This window comes from Ophidiomyces ophidiicola (assembly GCF_022830035.1).
Source record: "Ophidiomyces ophidiicola strain CBS 122913 chromosome Unknown scaffold_12, whole genome shotgun sequence".
NCBI classification, from domain to species: domain Eukaryota; kingdom Fungi; phylum Ascomycota; class Eurotiomycetes; order Onygenales; family Onygenaceae; genus Ophidiomyces; species Ophidiomyces ophidiicola.
Window position 1 is genome coordinate 204709 of NW_026054652.1, and position 18587 is coordinate 223295.

The 18587-nt window shown below is 47.7% G+C and overlaps 7 protein-coding genes across 7 annotated transcripts; 3 read left to right on the forward strand and 4 right to left on the reverse strand.

The window, feature by feature from the left end:
* Positions 1 to 978: 978 nt before the first annotated feature.
* On the forward strand, positions 979 to 2472 carry MRS4 (Fe(2+) transporter; the record flags this gene model as incomplete). The annotated part of the gene is made up of 8 exons (XM_049252567.1): positions 979 to 1016; positions 1094 to 1163; positions 1252 to 1287; positions 1402 to 1534; positions 1629 to 1721; positions 1805 to 1861; positions 1919 to 2363; positions 2412 to 2472. 8 exons carry the CDS (start codon positions 979 to 981, stop codon positions 2470 to 2472), a joined length of 933 nt encoding a protein of 310 aa, XP_049108408.1.
* Positions 2473 to 3554: 1082 nt separating this feature from the next.
* LOZ57_003520 (uncharacterized protein) lies at positions 3555 to 6148 on the forward strand (the record flags this gene model as incomplete). The annotated part of the gene is made up of 3 exons (XM_049252568.1): positions 3555 to 3746; positions 3903 to 5871; positions 5928 to 6148. The coding sequence occupies 3 exons, from the start codon at positions 3555 to 3557 to the stop codon at positions 6146 to 6148; spliced, it is 2382 nt and encodes a 793-aa protein (XP_049108409.1).
* Positions 6149 to 6612: 464 nt separating this feature from the next.
* Positions 6613 to 7374, reverse strand: LOZ57_003521 (uncharacterized protein; the record flags this gene model as incomplete). Its single annotated transcript, XM_049252569.1, has 1 exon — positions 6613 to 7374. The coding sequence occupies one exon, from the start codon at positions 7372 to 7374 to the stop codon at positions 6613 to 6615; it is 762 nt and encodes a 253-aa protein (XP_049108410.1).
* A 748-nt stretch (positions 7375 to 8122) lies between these two features.
* TPS1 (Trehalose-6-P synthase/phosphatase complex synthase subunit) lies at positions 8123 to 9874 on the reverse strand (the record flags this gene model as incomplete). The annotated part of the gene is made up of 5 exons (XM_049252570.1): positions 8123 to 8258; positions 8312 to 8651; positions 8709 to 9079; positions 9136 to 9508; positions 9571 to 9874. 5 exons carry the CDS (start codon positions 9872 to 9874, stop codon positions 8123 to 8125), a joined length of 1524 nt encoding a protein of 507 aa, XP_049108411.1.
* Positions 9875 to 10951: 1077 nt separating this feature from the next.
* On the reverse strand, positions 10952 to 12081 carry LOZ57_003523 (uncharacterized protein; the record flags this gene model as incomplete). The annotated part of the gene is made up of 4 exons (XM_049252571.1): positions 10952 to 11382; positions 11447 to 11806; positions 11905 to 11917; positions 11998 to 12081. The coding sequence occupies 4 exons, from the start codon at positions 12079 to 12081 to the stop codon at positions 10952 to 10954; spliced, it is 888 nt and encodes a 295-aa protein (XP_049108412.1).
* Positions 12082 to 12987: 906 nt separating this feature from the next.
* On the reverse strand, positions 12988 to 15924 carry ACO1 (Aconitate hydratase mitochondrial; the record flags this gene model as incomplete). The annotated part of the gene is made up of 8 exons (XM_049252572.1): positions 12988 to 13245; positions 13303 to 13589; positions 13649 to 14707; positions 14765 to 15363; positions 15514 to 15533; positions 15615 to 15737; positions 15784 to 15801; positions 15889 to 15924. 8 exons carry the CDS (start codon positions 15922 to 15924, stop codon positions 12988 to 12990), a joined length of 2400 nt encoding a protein of 799 aa, XP_049108413.1.
* Positions 15925 to 17498: 1574 nt separating this feature from the next.
* Positions 17499 to 17963, forward strand: LOZ57_003525 (uncharacterized protein; the record flags this gene model as incomplete). Its single annotated transcript, XM_049252573.1, has 3 exons — positions 17499 to 17539; positions 17596 to 17775; positions 17843 to 17963. The coding sequence occupies 3 exons, from the start codon at positions 17499 to 17501 to the stop codon at positions 17961 to 17963; spliced, it is 342 nt and encodes a 113-aa protein (XP_049108414.1).
* Positions 17964 to 18587: the final 624 nt, after the last annotated feature.

The following is an 18587-nucleotide window of genomic DNA, read 5'->3' on the forward strand; positions in this document are numbered from 1 at the left end:
GTACTCTCAAGACTTGCTAGAAAATTGGCATGGCGATGTCAGCAGGATACAGTTCTGATGAGACGTGTCGGCCGTGATGGATGGCCGGATGGATGGGTGCCTGTGTATGCCAGTGGGGCGCCTGAGCGCGATCGTGCTCACATACTACTGAATTTTGACAATGCTATCCCTGTAGTTTTTCTGCTCTCTGAAGATTTGAGAGAAGGGTGAAAGAATTGTTGTGTTGGGCGGGAAGATTTGTCTTCACCATCAGCGTGCCAGAACATGTTGTCCAACTGCTTTCTGTTGACAGTAATGATTATGTTTGTGAAGGGGGCTGAGTTCTGACACAGCAAGAGAAAGAGCTCAGTAAGAGACAATACTACTTAGAGTAGAAGTGCAGCACAGTTACGTTGTAGATTGGGTTGTCAGTTGAATGGGTGCGCAAACATGGTGTACAGTCAGGCTTGATGGGACGAGCTTGATGGGACGAAAGCACCCGCCCGATATCTCCGTGAAGCACCTCTCAGGCTTCAGAGGCCGCAGGCCGAAAACGGGCAATAAATACTGTAAAAAAGGCTCGGAAGGACGCTATTATTGGCCCCAAAGTCAACTAGTTGCTGAACAAGTTTAACAGTGCCCGCAACGCCGAGCCATGAACATTAATACTGAGTGAAAAGCGAAAATCTCCCAAGCCTCCCAGCTCACCAAATTCCACTCTGACTGTTCTCTGTTTTTTTCCAACCCTCTTTCTTTTTGTCTTAATAACATCTCTGTCGTCAATAGAACTATAATAGTGTTAATTGCTTCCCTGCCGTCTCACTGTCGGGCACTAGTACTAATTTCCTCTCTTCCTCTCCTCTCTTCACTCGCCTCACGTCATCTGCATAGCATTTCAATCTACAGATTGACATCTCTACATAACTTTCTCCAAGACCTTCAGCTGTCGCACACCACCAGCAACTCCCTACGCAGCTCCTGCTGCGATACAACACTTAAATGGCCTCTGCAGACCATCTTACGGCCGAAGAGTTTGAGTACGCTTGTCTTTCTCCCAGCCTCATGGCACGTTGTTGATTTCTCAATGCTAACCTTTTCTACCCCGTTGACACAGTTATGAGGCGCTTCCTTCAAATTATTCCCTAGGACATAACATGCTGGCGGGTGCTTTCGCGGGTATCGCTGTACGTGCTGGCATTCACATGCCTTGCTCTCCGCACTATTTGGAGTGCCGATGTGATACACGAAGTACTAAAGACAATTTGTATGTAGGAACACTCGGTTATGTACCCAGTCGATCTTTTAAAGGTAAGATTTAGCCGTTGGTCATGCCCTGCCGTGAGAAGCGCCTGGGTTCTTCGGAATTGGGGCACTGCCTTTCCATAATACAAGTAGCGTCGCTAACTTCATGATCATTCTTAGACCCGAATGCAAGTACTTAATCCTTCGGCTGGAGGACTCTATACGGGCCTCAGTAATGCGTTTACCACAATTTCGCGCGTTGAAGGATGGCGAACATTATGGAAGGGTGTGTCGAGTGTAATTGTTGGCGCCGGTAAGCTCAACATGAATTTCTTCTTAGCAGCGCAACGGCTTTGCGGGCGATATGTGTTAGGGAAAGATAAGTACTCACGGTTTGTGCGTAATAGGGCCTGCCCACGCTGTTTACTTTGGCACGTATGAAGTTGTGAAGGAGTTTGCTGGGGGTAACGTTGGGGATGGGCATCATCCAGTCGCGGCTGGTAAGTACCACTCTTTTGTCGATCGACTTTTTCATGTCATCCAATCTATTCATCGAGGACGTGAGCTAATAAAATATACCTAGGCCTGAGCGGAGCATGCGCGACAATTACCAGTGATGCTTTAATGAATCCATTTGATGGTACGTACCATTCGACTGGCGCCTGAATTTTTTGGGGTATTGATATGCGGCATGTAGTGATCAAGCAACGAATGCAAGTACACGGTTCCACCCATAGAACCATTTGGCAGTGCGCGCGCACCGTTTATGCGACCGAGGGAATGCGTGCTTTCTATGTGTCCTACCCTACGACTCTCTGCATGACCATCCCTTTCACCGCCACACAGTTTATCGCCTACGAATCTACGTCAAAGATTATGAACCCATCAAAGAAATACGATCCCTTGACCCATTGCGTTGCCGGTGCTTTAGCCGGCGCCGTTGCCGCTGCTGTAACCACACCCCTAGATGTGATCAAGACAGTTCTTCAAACCAGAGGCCTGGCCGAAGATGCGGAAGCACGCACGAGTCGGGGTCTATTCAATGCTGCCGCTCTCATCAAAAAGCAATATGGTTGGTCTGGATTCTTCCGCGGAATGCGGCCTAGAATTATCGCCACGATGCCAAGTACCGCAATTTGCTGGTGAGTACCTAATCTCCACTGGGCCATAGCACCTACTAACCTGGACAGGACTTCTTATGAAATGGCTAAGGCGTACTTCAAGCGACACTACGGCGAATCATCTCTCTAGACATTTCTAGAGATTATTCATTACTTCCTGACTCTCCATGGAGTGCCTGCGATCTGGATTAACCATGATTATGCGCTCCGAGGCCGCTATTTCCTATAGTTACGCGGCGGATTTCCTACTATTTGCTCCCAAAAGTGTGCGGAACGGTTTTTCCAGGGATTAGATTTTCTTTCTATCTTTCAATCTTGTCGTTTCTTCTCATAAATACTTTTGGTTCGGCGTCTAGAGCGGCATGGGCTTTCTATTTGGTCCCAGGACACACTGTTTCTTTCCGCCTTACTCCGATTCCTCAGTTACGGCGGCTACATGGGGGTGACTGAATGGCATTGCCGCTTTTCTGCGTGCGAGCATCTAAAGATATGGCTTCTGTCATCTTGGTGGTGTCTGGACGATAATTTGCATTATTTCTTATCGTCGCCTGATGTCTCCGTGCCTTGCTTGCACGTATCTACCTATGTAGCATTTATGAGGCTCACGAGAAGGCACCCTTAGAGACACTATCTGGGAATAAGATCCTGGTGGCGTCTCTCTTCTCTTATTGGCGTTTTTGGGTGCGGTCGGCTGCCGGTGAACGGGCCGGTTTGTCAGTAAACAGACGATAGAAAGCATCACAGTCAATATTTTCCAATTATCCAACATAGTGAGTAGACGTATAGAGAAAAGCACAGTACAAATACCCTTGTATTTGTGGCTCTTGTGCACTGTGGTGAGTCTGTCCAAGAAAGTTATGCTTAGGGCCCGGCCGACCTCTCGACGTCATACATAACTAACTACTCTCTCCGCCCTGACAAGCAAGCCCAGAGTTGCTTCGCCGTCCACCACCAGCTCCTGCTGAGCAGACCGTGGCTGTGAACCCCTGATTTTGCCGGTTGAGCACCGTATAATTCCCTCCAGGTTCGCCTCCCATTGCCCCACCAGAGGATCCTCTGGAGGTTCTCTGGAACAGAAGCCACGGTGAACCAGAGAACCGTACCTCCTCCGACCCCCTTTGGCCCCAGACTTCCGCTGTCGTTGAAAAAGGAGTGCATTGCAACTCTCGGATTCGATTGAGTTGCAGCGGATGTCTGTACTTGGATGAATAAATGGTTTCTTCATTAAAACTCCCCATACGCTTCTTCAACGGTGCGCGCGTGGCGCCATCAGATGAAGGAGCTTGCAAAGCTGGTCACGCTACCCCGCCAAAGATGCTACGCTCTAACCCTGGGACGTTGATGCAGAAGACGTATGATGAGTGCTACTTGATGTGCTCAACTGCGGTATATTTCGAGGGACAGGTATGTTTCAGCCTTTCGAAGCTCCTGCTGTCATAGGGGTCCTGCCTTTGACAGCTGCTGTGCAGTCCCGCCGGGCCTATTTGAGGTTTTGTTCGTTTTTCAATGAGCTCTATGTTTTATCGAAATGCTTGCCACTAATACAACCATTCATATCAGAATAATGAGCAGGAAGCTCTTCGATCGTGGCGGAATTCCCTTGACACTATATACCGCTACAATGCATCGTTATCATCCGCCTATACCCCACAGAACGAAACCGAACGGTCACTACAGCGTTCTATTCGGGGGTTAGAGATTCAGTCTAAGGAACGGATTGATCTACTCGAAGCTCTTCGCGAAAGCCGCAAAACAGCTGAGCTAGAGACCGTATCAACTTTGGGTGGCAAACCCGAGCTGGAAGGAAACTCTGCAAGTACAGAGCCGAACGGAAGCGTAGCTGCCTCTCCTAGATGGATTGGAAACGGCACGATTCCACCACTGAGCTACCCGGATCTTCCTCGTCCATCTCTACCGCCTAGACCCCAAATCAACGAATCGAGCAGGGGCACAAGTGCAACTTCCCTCCCAGCTTCTTCAAGGGTTTCCAGCTTGGAAAAGCGAAGATTACTGCCAACTCTTAGAGGCGTTAAAGATAAGAAGTCCTTGTCAGAGATGAAGAACCCTCCTTCCCGTCAAGGCGGTGGCCCGGCTGCTTCACAGGCGGCTGGTTTAGCATGGGATTCTGTGTCTCCTCGGCCTCTAGGTCTCCCCGTGTCACAGTTATCTCCTGGAGGAGAGCTTGCCACTCGACAATCGGTGGATGTAGGCCCAAGACCTGAGATGCCAGCAAAGAAGGAGAGCTCGACATCGAACTTTGCTGCTGACGCCGCAGCAGCCGTTACTCGTCGGTCCACAGAGCTAGAACACCCATCTGAGGCGACCCATCCTTCCACACCACCCCCTCGCCATCCTGACACGAAAGATCTATCTCCAGCAAAGACTTGTGGCTCGAAACCTGGTGCCCCCGCTTCTGCATATCCTGCCTATCGAAAAGACTTTCCAGAATCTAGAAACTTATCGACAGCAGCGTCTACTACTATCCATCGCAACAAAGCCCGCTCTACATCGATACTTCATGGCCTAGACGAAAACTCCAAAGATTCTAGCACGTCGCGTGCAACGCCACCATCTAGAACGAAAGCTATTCCCAAGAAAAGTGATAGAGCACATCGGTCTAATGCAGTAGAGAATGGCGAGAGGCCTGCGAAACCGAGTCCTACAAAAGATTCACCTACCCTTTCGCGAAAAAACGCACCTCATCATTCATCAAGACACGAGCGATCCGGATACGGATCTGACGATGGGGATGTTTTTGATGAGGATATGGTACTGGATAAGGAATTGCTGAACATCCTGGATAAGCTACCAAAGAGTGTAAACCGCGCAGCTGCTCGTCAGATTCTGAATGAAATTATTGTCCGGGGCGATGAGGTGCATTGGGACGATATAGCTGGCTTAGAGGCGGCAAAGAAAGCGTTAAAAGAGGCGGTTGTGTACCCGTTCCTTCGACCGGATCTATTTATGGGTCTGCGTGAACCGGCAAGGGGAATGCTACTTTTTGGTCCTCCTGGAACTGGAAAAACCATGCTTGCAAGGGCTGTGGCGACCGAATCAAAGTCAACGTTCTTTTCCATATCTGCAACAAGCTTGACGTCAAAGTGGCACGGAGAGAGCGAGAAATTGGTGCGGGCCCTCTTTGCTTTGGCCAAGGCTATGGCACCGTCTATAATTTTTGTTGACGAGATTGACTCATTGCTTTCGTCCCGCGTGACGGGAGAACACGATGCCACTCGCCGCTCAAAAACGCAGTTTCTCGTCGAATGGTCTGATTTGCAACGCGCAGCCGCTGGGCGAGAGCAGTCAAGTAAAGAGAAAGCTGAAGGCGATGCTACAAGAGTTTTGGTGCTTGGTGCGACGAATATGCCGTGGGATATTGATGATGCTGCGCGACGGAGATTTGTTCGCAGACAGTATATTCCTTTACCTGAAGCTGAAGTAAGGAAGTTGCAGCTACAAAAACTTCTCAGCCATCAATCGCACGACCTCTCAGAGGAAGATATGGAAACACTCGTCAAGGTAACGGAGGGTACGTCTGATTTTTATATACACTGCGAGAAGCAATGCTAATTCTACAAAATATAGGCTTCTCTGGCTCCGATATCACATCTCTAGCTAAAGATGCTGCTATGGGACCGCTCCGAAATCTAGGAGAAGCTCTTTTGAGCACACCCATGGATGAGATTTGCCCAATTCAATTCAAAGACTTCAAATCATCCCTGTGCTCTATTAGGTCTAGTATTAGTCGTGAGCGGTTGAAAGAGTACGATAAATGGGCACAGGAGTTCGGCGAGAGAGGAGCATAGTCTGCTTGACACTTTGCTCTGTTGGCATGCTCTTGGTGGCATATTTTGTTACTCTTGTTTTTTTAATAGGGGCTACATCGGGCATCTGGGCAATCTCCAAGGGGTTTGGGGGTTTATGGAGGCTGGTCCCTCATGCTGGGCAGATAGCTTTTTCTCCGGATTGAAGGTTATGTTGTGTTTTACTGTTAATTAATGCATCGTGGAGCTTGAGGAAGGGGTATCAGACCAACCGTTTGATGTTGGCCCGCCACATCTTAGTAGTTCTGTAATTAATATAGATTTCAAGCAAAAATTGGGGCACCCGCATTAGTCACTCCTTTCTCGGGGTTCGCCTGCAATGAGCTAAATAGCTACTTATACTGAAGGGAGCCAGAGCAAAATTTTTCCATTTAATATACATTGTATAGAAGGATATCCCATATAAACTCCAAACTTGTCGCCGCCTAAACACGTTAATCAACTTTTTATAACTCCCCTGGCTTGGGCCTTGATCGCCTCGCGTACAACTCTTCAAAATGAGCATGGACTTGTTGAGCCTCGACAGTCAAAGGTCCTTTGAATTCACCAGATTTAAGCTCTTTATCTGAAGCCAGACCTTCAGCTAAGAGCCTCTTCAGCACTCTTGCCTTCACCTTCCCGATTTTCAATTCTGTTTTTCCCTTATTCCGCTTTGGTATTCTGGACTGAGCCCTCTCTAGCGGCGTCATGAGTGGTGGTCGTTGTGAAATATCCTCTCCAAAAGGTGCCACGATCCGATCTACCACGTGATGCACATTTTTGCTCGTTCGATAGCCGGGGATAAACTTGATCAGGTCCCCTTCGCGGAGGGAGTTACGGGGATCGGCCACACGAACCACCATTTTCTTGTCAAATGGCTTGCCGAGATGGTTGTCCATGACTTGGATGATGTATTGAACCCGAACGACTTTATCCATTTTTCCAGCGCCAATGACTGTGCCAATTCTGGGCTTCATCTTTGGGGTTCTGCCAGACAAGCTGACATTGGCCCACGATATTGAGTGAGGGCCTAATATCTCTGGGGCTGCAGGAGAGCTATCGATAGATGATAAAGGCTGGTCTGTGGCATCATTGGTGAGAGGTGCACGAAGCCGTGGCTGACTAAGGTGTTGCGGTAACCTGTTGCTCAGACATGCTGCTAGAGCTAGTGGGGTGGATAAGGGAGAAAGTGACAGCCGGGAAAAGCGTAGAAGGGTTGTGGGGTTCATTCTGTGTAGTATTCTGCTATTGTGTAAAAACTAGAGTCATCCGGTGTCCAAAGATCGCTTTCGTGTTTCGACGGTGGAGAAAAATGTTCAAGAGGGATATATGTTTGGGCGACTCGAGCGTTGTCTAGGTATAAAATTGCGCAAGCTCCAGATATAATATCTTCCAACAGGTGTGAAGATTCCGTGATCCAGGTAGTAATCGTGTTAATTGGCGAGGAACAGCCTGGATCGCATTCTTTGAAAACGAAAACGAACGTCGCTGGAGGTTTAGAAGAATTTTGCGATTACGTAATTAAAGATATGCTTTGTCATCCTTCCAGACTCTAACCAGCCACTTAGCTGTCCAATCAGAAGCTAGCTAAGGTATTGGAACAGGAGGAAGTATAGGCCGATGCTGTGAGGTAAATTAAAAATGAAGAATTGGAAGGCCGTGGACTCTTTGAAATGAAGTATGGAACTGAGTACATTACTTCCTAATTGCACTGTGTAACAATTGTGAAAGACTGTAGACAAATAAAGAGTTTTAAAAAGAAGGAATGCCCTATGACCATCATCCCACAACACCCCAAACAAAGCACGATAATACTAAGTTTTCATTTTTATATACAATACAATCCACCATCATCAAATTTTTGTGTGTGTGGAAGAAAATACGCTCTGGAATGTAGCAAGAGATACTAGATCACAACAATCATTCTAATGACACCTCATTGCAAACAATATATCTCATGCCAGTAATACAGAGTGCCTAGGAGCCTATGCTGGAGTCCATGGCATTTGCCTCAGCATTGGCGGTTAGCGAGGATCGTCGTAATAGGAGTTTCTTTTCTCCATGAACGGATATTCTGGTCAATTCTGAAACAAAGGATTGGCCCCAAAAGGCGCTGAGCAGGAAATTAGACTTAGTATGCAGTAGTTATAAAGGATGAAATCATACCTAGTAAATTTGTGAACATATTTCTCTAGCTTAGAGTAGTTCAGAGCTCTCTGCTCATCACTCATTGTCACGGCCTCTTGATAGGCTGCAGCGAGCTCCTCTGTGTTCCAGGGATTTACAATGATACTGCCGTTGAGACTTTGTGCAGCGCCAGCAAATTCAGATAGAACTAAAACGCCATGACGCTTTTTTTGTGTGGCAATATACTCGTATGACACAAGATTCATACCATCCCTCGTCGAGGAGACGATGCAGGCATCGGACACGGCATATAGTGCAATCAGTTCATCAAAGTTGACGGACTTATGCATGAAGTGAATCGGCATAAATTCAACCGTGCCTGGGAAGGTTAGCATTTGTATCGCAAGGGTAATATAGAGGTTGGAATCTCACGGACCAAATTTCCCATTGATTCTTCCAACTAACTCATTGACAACAGCTCTCAAGTTCTGGTACTCTTCAACGTCCTGTCTGCTTGGAACAGCAACTTGTACTAGAACCACTTTGCCGATCCACTCGGGGTGATCAGTAAGAAACACCTCCAGGGCGTGCAACTTCTGAGGGACACCCTTGATATAGTCAAGTCTGTCGACTCCAACCATCAATTTAACCCCTTGGAATTTCTGTTCCAATTGAGCAATTCGCTTTTGTACCTTCTCCTTTTGAAGGCCTTCAGAGAATTTATCGGGATCAATACCAATGGGAAATGCGCCGACTGATACCATCTTGCCCTGAAACTCCACGCCATTAGGCGTCGTAGATAAACCCCTACAGCATGTCAGCCATTATTTCTGATGATTGAAAGCTTGAAGTATTGGCCTCACAGTATCCGAGAACAGCTGCTCAAGAAATGCCTTGCATAGTCGTATGTGTGAAATCCAATTAAATCGCAATGAAGAACTCCGAGGAGAAGCTCATTCCGAACCGGTAATATACGATATATCTCGCTGCTCGGAAACGGTGTGTGAAGAAAGAACCCAATTTTGACATTGGACTTGCTTTCTCCGATTTCTTCGCGCAACATTGAAGGCAGCAGCATTAAGTGGTAGTCGTGAACCCATACCAAATCCCCATCCCTCACGTCTTTCGCAATGGCCTTGGCGAAGAGACGATTGGCGTCCCGGTATGCATTCCATGCGGACTCATCAAATGTTATTTCGCCCGGGTGGTAATGGAACAGCGGCCACAGAATGGAGTCTAACCGCCCAAAGAACGTCATGTCAGAAACTGTAGAGACCCAGAGGAGCGATAGCACATACTGGAAAAGCCATTATAGTGCCTATCAGCAAGCTCGTCATCAATGAAAACAGGAACTGCATTGTAATCCTCCTTTAATCTGTTGGTGACCATTTCGATCTCATCTTCAGGTATCTCAAGGCCAGGCCAGCCGTACCACTGGAACTGCGTTGTCTTCGACAGGCCGCTCAGACCGCTTACCAGGCCGCCTGACGACATCGATGAATCGTATTTGCCATCGTCTGAGCGCTTGATGGTAATGGGCAGCCGGTTGGACACCAGAAGCAATCTGGGGTCGTCCTTTGGCAGCGACTCGAGAGAAGGCATTGCGGGCAACAGTTTGGAGTCGAAAGGGGCTTGGGTTTTGTTCACTCAGCGAGCGCAAACGGCTGGGGCTGCCAGGAAGACACGGGGATATATAGGGAATGGGCGGCGCTGGAGGGTCAGCGGCGCTCCGGGGGGGCTTGAGAGGCTGGAGTGGTGGGGGAGGGGTGAGGTCGGAAAACTACGTAAGAGGCCGCTGGTTCAGGATTTATTGATCGCGAGAGAACTCGGATGCGGTCTGGCCGCGTGAAATGACATAAACCCTTGTCCAGCAGGAACTTCGCCATGCAGCAGCGTTCCACTACGACGAGTTGCATGACGGGAGCGACCAGCCAGGGTTCGACTACTCGAGCTTACTCCGCGGCCACGAAGCATATCAGGCGCCACCAGCTTGGCGCGCGAGACCTAACGACCTGTCGCGCTGCGAAACAAGCTACGGAGTACATTCAAGGCATCGGGGATCAAGGAACGGAGCTGTCGACGGGCCTTGGGGAGCCCGCCGGCCGTGCGGCGAAGTCAACTGGCCCACACGCCCTGGAATGCATCATTAGACAGCGCCTCGCCTATGCGCTTTTATCCTTTCGCGGGCAACGTGGTCGAGCGGGAGCCGGGGACTCAGGTGCGCAAAGTTGCGGGAAGTTTGATGCCGCTGGCGTTGGTTACTGCTGACGACGTTGAGCCAGACAAAACCTGGCTGGGCCCCATCTTGCTGGGGTTCGTTGCGATCCTATTTTCCCACTCTGCACTGAAATGCTTCAAGAGGGTCAGCATGGATCTCATAACTCAGAGACGCTGGCGGACGCGGGGCATAATGACTTTCATGACCCTGCTGTGTGTAATTCAACTAAGTTTTTCGGGCACCGGATTTCGCGGAATTGATATTGGGAGGCTAGTATACAGAGGATGTCCTATATCACCCGGAACCCCAATGAAAAACATATCGCCCCAGAAATGAATTAGGATTTTAAATAGACAAGCGCGTCAATACCATGTAAGATTGTCTTTATCAGCGTTGCGATATTCGCACGTGGAAGAATATATATGCCCACATAGCAAGCCCGTGCGGGCAGCAGTAGCCCGTCAAAGTGCCGGCCTCACCGATACCAGCGTCCATTTTCCTGATTTCTCGTCATGGATGACTTTACCATCCCGTTCTAATTTCACAAGCACCTGATTGATACCGTGGGACGCTGGTATATGCAGATTTTCGGGAACATTGTGATAAATGATCTTGACGATCTCCATCAAGTCCCATGGCACTGGCTTACGATCCGGTGAAAATTCTTGTTTAATTTTCGTGGTATCTAGTGTCCCGTACTCCAAAACACGAACTACTTCACTTTCTCTTTGCTGCCGGTGTTGGATATAGTCACTGATTTTGGCCTTGCAGTTGTCAATAACAGGGCCGTGGCCTGGGTATCCCCTTTGGGTTCCAAGAGCGCCCATTTTCTCCAGGCTGGAGAGATACGCGCTCAGGTTCTCAAATACCGCTGTGCCGTGACCCAAAACATCTGTGAGAAAGGATAAGTAAGATGACCAAACTTTGAATGCTGGGTTAAGGTAAGAAATGCTCACTATCACCAGTAAACATCGCGTTTTCCTCCTCTAGAACAAATGCCATATGGTCCTCGGTGTGCCCTGGTGTATGAAAGGCCCTCAATGTCGCACCATCAACTTGGAAGACCTGCCCGTCTTGAATATCTTCCATTCCAGTATCTGCATCGTTCTTATATATCGTAGCCTCAGGGCATACTTTAGATAGATCTTCTACGCCCCCGGTGTGGTCCTGGTGCCAGTGTGTCAATAGGGCTTTGCTAACGGTAGCTTTTTCTGTTTTGAGAACAGATCTTAGGGTTGCAATCCAGGCGGGTTTGCCTTCACCGGTATCGATGAGAAGTCTCTGGCGCCCGCGACCGACAAGGTAGGTGTTTGTGCCTGGTATTGTACAGAACTTAGAAGAAGCAAAGCATTTTTCTCATGGGAAGAGCCTCGTTGATGCTAGAAAAAGCATGCGGAGTATAGACGGAGCATACCTTGTAGTGTAAACTAGCATCAGATGTTAGCAAATGTTTGCATCCAACTAATACCGAATACAACCATCCGAATTAGTTACCGGAACAGCATACCTTCCCCGGATTTCCAGCCAAAATTCTTACCACGGAGGCGCTTAGCCTCTCGACCTCTGGTATTGATACTAATTGCGTAGCCATCTAGTTTTTCGGGCCTGAAATAATATTAAGGGGTGCAGATATTCAAGCTCAGGAAGTTGTAACGAATGAGCTGGTGTTCTTGTATTAACCGATCATGAAGCAGATAATGGCGATATTGGACGATCAAGGGCAAATATAACTATATACAACGACGCGAAGAAAGGCCAAATATATGTACACATGGTTAAGCTAGTCCAACATAATTTTTGAACCGTGTACGCCGATGAGATAGATCCCTCGGCACAATTTATGGTTTTTCGGCCTTATCACACGCGGGGCAATCGTAAGCACCGAGTTCTGTGAGGATTATGTAATAACATTGTCCGAATGGTCTTGAAAATAGGATTTCATGATACGTAGTAGATGGTACCCAGAATAATTCGCTAGGTAGGGAGTAATTGTACATACATACGATGAGTAAAACGTCAGATACCACGATTTACGGCTGAAAGGGGGAAAAGGCGCAATGAAAAAGATAAACCGGAATATATACAAATGCAGGACACCAACAAAGACCACGAAGTGAAATACAAATGGTATTGCATTGCAACAATGATCTTCTCTTGCCGCCCACTCTATCATGCTTTAACACGATCGAGGAAGCCTTTGGGGGCGAAAAAGAACGAGCTTCGTTGTACATCCTCCATACGCCAAGGGGAAAAACGCAAACGTAGAGAGTAATATCTGTGGGCCGAATGATTCGCTTTTTTGTATTTCATTTATATTTCCGTCTGAGCTTGACTCTTGCCGAGTCATTGCATTCAACATCAGCGACATCGATCGTAGCCACTCACACGGCATGCTCGTAACGTATAAACTTGTGTCAAATTCAGTATCTGATATTGCATCAGATGTCGTAACTAAATGAAAGAAGGTGTGGGGTGAAGGGAATGGCTCAGGAGTGGATCATGATCTCTGCTTAGCCATGGTGTTGAGAGCACTTCCATCTTTGAACCACTGAAGCTGAGATTCGTTGAAGGTGTGCGCCAAAGAGATATCAAAGGACTTGCCGTCCTTAGGGTGAACACGGAGAGTGATGGGTTTCCCGACAGCGAGTTCTGTGCACATAAGGTCGACGGTCGCAGTGGGAGGGATCTTGTCATAATCGGCAGGTTCAATAAAGGTTAAAGGAAGCATGCCTTGCTTCTTGAGATTGGTTTCGTGCTGATCAAATGTTAGTTTAGTTTAGAAAATAGTGCTGTGAAATCGGGTAGTACTCACAATACGGGCGAAGCTTCGGGTAATGATGGCGAGACCGCCGAGATGCCTGGGCTCAAGGGCAGCATGCTCTCGAGAACTACCCTCACCGTAGTTCCAATCACCAATAACAACCCACTTGATTCCCTTAGCCTTGTAGTCACGAGCGGTATCAGGTACAGCGGCATATTCTCCGGTTTTGAAGTTTTTAACGCTGTTGACTTCTCCGTTTTCGGCATTTACGGCGCCGATAAGCATGTTGTTCGAGATATTGTCAAGATGTCCGCGGTATTTTAACCAAGGGCCGGCCACTAAGAATTAAGCCATCAGTACAATATTTAAAAGCCTCAGATAAAATGTGAAAACTAACTAGAAATGTGATCGGTGGTGGTTTTTCCTTGGGCCTTAATCAAGATTGGGATTCCAGTGGCATCCTTTCCATCCCATGCCTTGAATGGCTCAAGAACCTGGAGACGGTCACTGGATGGGGAAACGTCAACTTTGATGGAGGCTCTATCTGCGGGAGGAGCTTGGTAGGTATCACGGCCTGGATCATAGCCGCTGGAGGGAAGGCCAGCGCCGGATGGAGGAGAAAGTTTGAATTCCTTTCCATCCTTGTCCTTAAGGGTATCAGTAAGAGGGTTGAAGTTGAGGGTACCAGCAATCGTCAAGGCAACAACGAGATCGGGCGATGTAACGAATGCATGAGTGGCGGGGTTAGCATCGTTACGTCCAGTAAAGTTCCGGTTGTAGGAGGAGACGATAGAGTTCTTTTCGCCTTTCTTAACGTCTTTACGGTCCCACTGTCCAATGCAAGGGCCACAGGCATTGGCAAGAATAACACCGCCAAATTCTTCAAGTGTTTGCAATTGGCCATCACGTTCAATGGTGGCACGAATCTGCTCCGATCCAGGGGTAACGGTGAAAAGAGCTTTGGCCTTGATTCCGTGGTCTAAGGCATCGCGAGCAATGGAGGCTGCACGAGACATGTCCTCATAAGACGAGTTGGTGCACGAGCCGATCAAGCCAACTTTCAAGTCCTCCGGCCAGCCATTTGCCTTAACAGCTTCCTTGAACTTTGAAATAGGAGTAGCAAGATCTGGGGTGAAAGGGCCGTTGATGTGGGGTTCGAGTTCACTCAAATTGATCTCAATGAGTTGATCGTACTCAGCGCCCTCATCCTCACGAAGACCCTGAGCATACACTCTGGAGAAATCACCAATAGCCTGGCGTTTGGTCGCCTTGAGGTAGTCGTACATCCGGTCGTTAAAGGGGAAAACAGAAGTGGTGGCACCGATTTCAGCACCCATGTTACAGATAGTGCCCATACCCGTGCATGACAAGGAATCAACGCCAGGTCCATGGTACTCAACGATGGCGCCAGTGCCGCCCTTTACAGTGAGAATTCCAGCGACCTTCAAAATAATATCTAGAAAAAGCTGAGTAAGTATTGACCGCGAATGTAACTCTGACGCAGAAAACTCACCCTTGGGCGCAGTCCATCCAGACAATTGGCCGGTAAGTTTCACTCCAATAACTTTAGGTGCCTTCAATTCCCATGGAAGACCAGCCATGACATCAACAGCATCAGCACCACCGACACCAATGGCGGCCATTCCCAGACCACCACCGTTGGGAGTGTGAGAGTCAGTTCCGATAAGAAGAGCACCCGGGAAACAATAGTTTTCTAGAAGGATCTGGTGGATAATACCAGAGCCTGGCTTCCAGAATCCAATGTTATATTTTGCGCAAGACGTGGAAAGGAAATTGTAAACTTCTTTGTTGATTTCGTTGGCTCTGGCAAGATCCTTGTCACCACCAACCTGGGCTTCGATTAAATGATCGCAGTGAACAGTCGAAGGGGTAGCGACAGATGGCATGCCGGCTGACATGAATTGGAGAATGGCCATCTGAGCAGTAGCATCTTGACAAGCAACGCGATCAGGCCGTAATTTCAAGTAAGATTTTCCACGCTCAATCTCTTGGCCGTGAGGATCATCGAGATGGGAATACAAAATCTTCTCAGCAAACGTCAGCGGGCGGTTCAGGCGAGCTCGGACAATGTCCAAATTTTCAGCCATTTTTCTATAAAACAGGCAAAAGTTAGCAGTTGGGTACATGAAATTCTCAATACCATTTGTTGTTCTCCAGCCCCCAAGATGCAGTGCTAAGTACTGCAGCAATTACAAGACTGTTTCGTTCTCTTCTGGACCAGAACATTGAGAAGTTACATACTTGTAATTAATGTAGTTGCCCTAAAATGAAATTATTAGCTAACGGCACAATCACAGACTCGATACAGAAAAATCGTGGCCATTAAGGAACCGCGGACTTGCCTTTTCCCAATTGTTCATTTCAACTTTTTTATCAAGGGGATTGTCGGACACAGTAGCCATACCCCGCGCTCCCAGAAGCTGGAGGGACAAGTAAGTTAGCAAAGGTGGTGTTCGTGTGAAGAGCTACCATCGCAGAGCACATTGTGTCAATTGACAGCATCACACTTACGAGGCGGGATTTGGATGCCTATCAATTGATTCGGGAGTTAGCAAACGCACATTTTATAAAAGACGTAGAAGCGCCGGGACAAAGATATAGAATCAGCAGGCATACCAAGGCACCCACGCGAGTAAGCCTAGCGGTAATCATGACGTCGGAATACTAGGCAAACAGGTTCAGGCAATTGGTTGTGGCACATCTACAGTCGAGGCAATCTCAGCTACTCGACGAAGGCCTGTAATTGTGAGAAGGAGTGGTGAGGATCGTAGTTTGCTCGGAAGAACGAAAAGAAAAGAGGAATAAAATGCGGAAGCTTGCTGTGTTTGGAGTGGACCAACTTCACTGCTGTAACAAAAGTTGTTATAAAACGAAGACTGATGGTTAATACATGTTCTGGATCATGGTATATTTTCTTAGATGACCTTATCGGAGGCTGGTACTGTGCCTCGGCTGTACTCCACCGCTGTTAGAAACCATACTGGTACTGTACGTTACGACGCTGGGTAGCCACGGCTACGAACAGGCATGTGTCAGCAATACATCGGCTTGTGATTGGCCGAGCCAAGAGCGCTAAAAAATTTTCGATTGACCTGCAGACCTCCAGTTGACAATCCACGGGCGCTGATTGGCCATTCAGCTGTCTCTCCTCCTGCCCGTGATGACAAGCTCCGGGTGACATAATCACCTCCGGACACTGACTCTCCGTCGCGGATGTCATCCCTACCATCAAGCACTGACATCGCGGGCCCGGGGTGTGGCCGAGCGGGCGAGAATCAAGAATTTTTCACCCAAGGTGGCTACTACATTATTTCCCGCGTCGGAAGAGCAGTATTACCGAATTCTCAACGGTGCCTTTCACATATAATAATGGCGCATGATGGCTTTCATCGGGGGCCCGGGCGTGACTCCAAACAACCACATATCCAGTGGTTTCACCAGCCTTGGATTTCCCGCTGGCTGAAATTTGCTCTGGTATTTGGGGTCTGTGATACTCCGGACACTGGTATCTTTAAAAAGCTTCCTACATAAGAGTCACTACTATGTACAATGCATTGCTACCCGACCTCGACAAAAGGTTGGCCACGCCGCCATACTAGATATAGACAGGCAACGTTGGGCGATGGCCCGTACTCTGTACAACACAAGGGACATCACCCAACAACTGGCAATAAAATATTTTCTGATACGGAGTACTTCCCTACGACAGAAACGCCTTGCCTCTCATTGGACTGGAAGTTTGATGGAGCTGCCGTCCTTCCGCATAAACAAATTGACGACCATACGATGAAGCTCGTAAGCCCATAGGCAATTGATCATCAAAAATTTACCTAGGTAAGATTCTGTGGGGATTTGCGCAACGCCTCAAAGCCAAGTCCTGATTCAGAATCATCGGTAGTCTCGGGTTTACTCTAAGTACTCCGCATCAAGATGGAATACTCGTAGAATATCGATCCGCCTTTCTCTTCAAGATATTCGAAATATGCATCATAGCTGGCTAGGGTACGGAGATGCTGAGGTAACAGATAAAAAGACCACAACGTAACAAGTGCCAAGATTTAAATAGGCTGAAGAAGATGGCGGAGTTTAGGATAAGCTTATCTCCACCACGATGTAAGATCAGGAAACAGACTAAACCATATACGGAAACCCTATAAAATTCCCACTTCTATTTGCGTCACCAACATCGTAGATAAAATCACTGGTTGAAGGTATCTCTGTTAGCAATGGGTGCTATTAGAAGATCAAAAACTAAGCGACGGACCAGGTGAGTCCTAAGAACTATTCTCTAGCAGCTTTATAGGTTCTGACTGCTTTAATCAGAGACTATGACCAAGTCTGCAACGATATCGATTCGCCGAGGCATTTAGAGCTTTACAAAATAACGAAAGACGTTGAAGATTTACCAGGCCTGGGCCAGCATTACTGTATCGAGTGCGCAAAATGGTTTGAGAGTGAATACAATTTAACAGCTCATCGAAAGGGCAAAAACCACAAAAGAAGGTTGGTGGGACCTTAGCGAGCAAGATCAAAACTTCTCCTATCGATATATTATTGACTCCATATGTAGGGTTCGGTTATTAAAGGAAGAGCCACATACGCAAAAAGTGGCAGAGGCAGCAGTGGGGCTCACTACAGACAATGGAACTCGGAATAACGACACGGTTATGGACCTCACGGAATCGAATTAAGTCTCGCCAGCCCCTTGATACGCACTTTTTATTAGAAGGTTTATTAAGAAAATTTGCGCTGCACTTTGGGGGGAACCAAGGCTTAATCTTGCCGGATAATATACTCCGCTGAGTGTGAGAAACCGGTGTTAATCAGTGACCATGAGGCAGGGAATTAGAAGAAAATGGAATAAAAAATGGTAATTTAGAGTCACGAAACCGGCGTTCCTCGGGGTATTTCAGGTGTGCTATTTATCTAAAGTCTTCTATGTCTGATTTTAACTGTTCTATACCAATGCAGATAAATACCAAAGTATCTGACTTAGGTTTCCAATGCCCTATTTTCATGTGGCTGTGACAATGCCCTCATTATCCATTCATAAGTTGCCCACTAGTAGGCTTATTAGTGAAGATACTTTTATAATTATTGGTGGACAAACATGCCTGCACTGCGTTCACAATGAACGCTCGAACACTGCATACTCCGAGCCCTCGATAAAAAACGCTCGGACCTTCAGAATGATACGCTCCTCGCGCTATCTCAATCGAGTTCAAGATACGGCGAGCAGGCCCTGTCCGATAATTGAGATCACTCGCTAAAAGCGCCTGTCTTTCTGGAGAGGTTGTTGGAAGCTGGAGGGCTGG